The sequence below is a fragment of the Folsomia candida genome, unplaced genomic scaffold (assembly GCF_002217175.1).
Source record: "Folsomia candida strain VU population unplaced genomic scaffold, ASM221717v1 Fcan01_Sc007, whole genome shotgun sequence".
NCBI classification, from domain to species: Eukaryota; Metazoa; Arthropoda; class Collembola; order Entomobryomorpha; family Isotomidae; genus Folsomia; species Folsomia candida.
Genome location: NW_019091199.1, coordinates 5,419,806 through 5,422,805, shown reverse-complemented (window position 1 = coordinate 5,422,805; position 3,000 = coordinate 5,419,806). Strand labels below are relative to the sequence as shown.

At 38.7% G+C, this 3,000-nt stretch overlaps 1 protein-coding gene across 1 annotated transcript; it reads right to left on the bottom strand.

The window, feature by feature from the left end:
* Positions 1 to 215: 215 nt before the first annotated feature.
* On the bottom strand, positions 216 to 1,815 carry LOC118436199. The gene is made up of 6 exons (XM_035853725.1): positions 1,456 to 1,815; positions 1,296 to 1,319; positions 913 to 1,232; positions 727 to 811; positions 482 to 655; positions 216 to 287 (listed from the first exon to the last, which is right to left on the bottom strand). The coding sequence occupies exons 1-6, from the start codon at positions 1,813 to 1,815 to the stop codon at positions 216 to 218; spliced, it is 1,035 nt and encodes a 344-aa protein (XP_035709618.1).
* Positions 1,816 to 3,000: the final 1,185 nt, after the last annotated feature.

Here is a 3,000-nt window from a genome sequence, read left to right as displayed (position 1 = left end):
CACTTTTGGAAAAACCTTTGTGAAATTTGTGAGTGGTTTCCAGTCAAGATTTCGTCGGTGAAATGCAATCATTTGCACGTTGAAGATGTGCAGGTTTGTGACATTTTCGTTTACGAGACAGTCCGTGGGGTAGAAGAAGGCGATGATTCCTCCAAGGTGCTTAAAAAATACAATTAATTATTTAAGCTAAGTACTTACAATTAGTTCAGTCGTTTTTAAATTGATGAGGAATAATGGTCAAACTTTGTGGAGATTTTGATGCGATTTGACCACATTTTTTCATATATCTAGTTATACAAATTGTATGCATATGTATTTTAGCCACATTTGTGTACATAAGCTTTGCCAAGATTTCACCGATTTTAGACGAAATAAATATGATTAAAAATTGAGCATAGAATGATTTTGACGTTTTATTTCGTAAATAGTACGTACTTCTTTTTTTTTGAATAAGCTCATATTTTTGGACAATTGGACTCACTTCAAGTGCGTCTTCTAACGATTCATAACGTTCGGCTCTGGCCACTGGGAGTTCGTCGTGGTAATGAAGAAGGACCGTGGTAGTGGACGGAAATCTATTCATGAACCGGTGGATGGCAACGTTCTCTCTCACATTATCCCGTGGCAGACGCAAATAAATCTGAACCGTGGTCACCTTTAAGAAAATGAAGACTTGGATTAATTTAAGGACTCGTTCCCGATCGAAATGATATATATTTTTTATACTTGGGGATACACGGGGGTGTAAGTGATCCTCTGAGACTGGGGGACGTTGGACATTCCTCTAACGAATAACTTGACCGTTCTCAAACTGAAGAAATAACAATTGGAGATCAAAATGATACGTCATTTTTAGCAAAAATTTGATTATTTTCGAGTAAAATTCACATATTTATGTATGTAATTGCATACTTCTCCATTCCAACGTTGGGGATGAGATCCCAATCCTGGAGGGCCAAGCTTTCAATCTGATTCATGCCCCCCAACTCGTTCACCACATCCTGGAAATTTTCCCAGTCCGCTAAAACGTCCGCATCCGTCCGTGTTCCCGTATTGGGGGCGAGGAAGGTCAGATTTCGCAGACTTGGGGATGAAGCAATGACCACTGCGAGATACCGGGGATGACAAATTTGCAGTACCAACGTGGTTACCTTGAGAGGTTGCAAATTCGCCGAAAAGTCGTTCACATGTAAAGTCGGTGTCCAACGCATCGCTTCCAGAAAAGTGTGAGGCTGCACATAAAAAAGAACATGATCAGGAAACATGTACAATTTATTTTTGCGGAAAATTCCCACCTGCTGTTGTGCCCCGATTATCGCCTTGTACGAAAAAAAAGCGAATTCCAATAGATTAGGACAGTTGACAAAGATAGTTTTGACCTCATTCATTATCCCAGAATCGTTCACTGTCGCCACTATTCTCTGGAACTCGACGGCCTTCAGGTGGCTGCCATACTTTTCTAGAAACGCTGGGAACGTCGGGGTGGACATACCGCATGCAACTCGTCGTGATGACCATGGCTCCATAGTTCGGTAAAAGACATCGTGGCGAGGCCGTTCCGGAGAGAAGTTTGTCGAGGCGGGCAATTTTACTTTTTGCATCTTGTTCATTCTCAAACTTGAGGTAGGCTTGTTTATTCGCTCCGTTCCGTCGGGACAGGATCATTCCGCCGGCTGCTGCACATGTTTTCGATACAAGTCGAAATTTCCGTACTTCGAGATCGCTGAGGTGGGCAAAAATAGCGTAGGCGACGGCGAACACGAAGCCGGCGGTTGGAGGGTCGACAGGACCGTCACCACCACCCCCACCAACCATTTTTAGGAAATAGTTAAGTAAAACAGTTGGTTTTTAGTGGAGAATTGAGATGGGAGGGATGAGTGAGAAGAGTTTCTTGTCAGATTTTGTACAATTTTATGAATTTTTTTTTCATGTCTGGGTTCCTTTCGAATTTTGTGAGAACGTATCGTATCGTTGCGAAGGGAACGGATTTTATGACTTTGAAGATTTTAATTTTGGGTTTTGTCTCGCATAAATGAAACGAACGTATTTTTCATCTTATGAGATTTTTAAAATATTTTTATAACAAAATTATCCAAAAATTGAGGTGATGCAATTTTAGGCTAAAATTCTTGACCAATTAATTAGAAAATTAGGTGGTGAACATGTATGCATGTACATACACTTGAGACGATGTTATCATGTGTATAGACTAGTTGGGAAAAGTGAGGCTTTTATTAGTATGTAGAATGCGGATTTTTGGGAAAATTGAGACACTTTGAGATGCAATAAGGGACCGAAGTAAAGAACTGGCAATACATTTGTGCATAGAAGCAGCATCAAAATTATGCAATCCTAATCATATCTGGCGACGAAATTGTTGAGTATTGGTTTTATTACGCGTCGTCGGAATGGCAAGACGTGTGTATGTGGTCGAGAAAGTAATAAGAAAGTGGTCTCGTATTCCTTGTGGTTAAGAAAGTAATTGTATTTCAAGGAAATATATAGATCTTGGTTTGTGAGGCAAAGTGAGACGATTTCTTGTGAGAGTTTTATCTAGTGGTACGCAGACTGCTGTTAAATAAATAAATAATGAAATTGATTTTTGTACTGAGACGAAGATGCGAATGACATCGTATTTTTAATCAATTATTGAGATGCTAACTGATACGATTTATAGATTTGCTTGATTTTGCAATTTTTCTACAAATCGTCACGGTTAAGGAAAGTTTGCATTATATATTTGGACACTTTTCTTCTCATTATCGTATTTTATAATGATCATTTGGATACTTCTTAATTCGGCTGGTTTACTTTGATGAGGATGATGCGATATTAATCTTATTTTTGGCGTGGGCCCGATTTCCGTAAAAATTTTACATTACTGAAATCTGATCATGATGCTACGATTAAATGAAAACTTTTGCAAAATTGAGTCCGTAGTTACTCAGAAAATTCTAAATTTTGTTGTAAATATGAAAAAAAATCTTTATTAATTTTCCC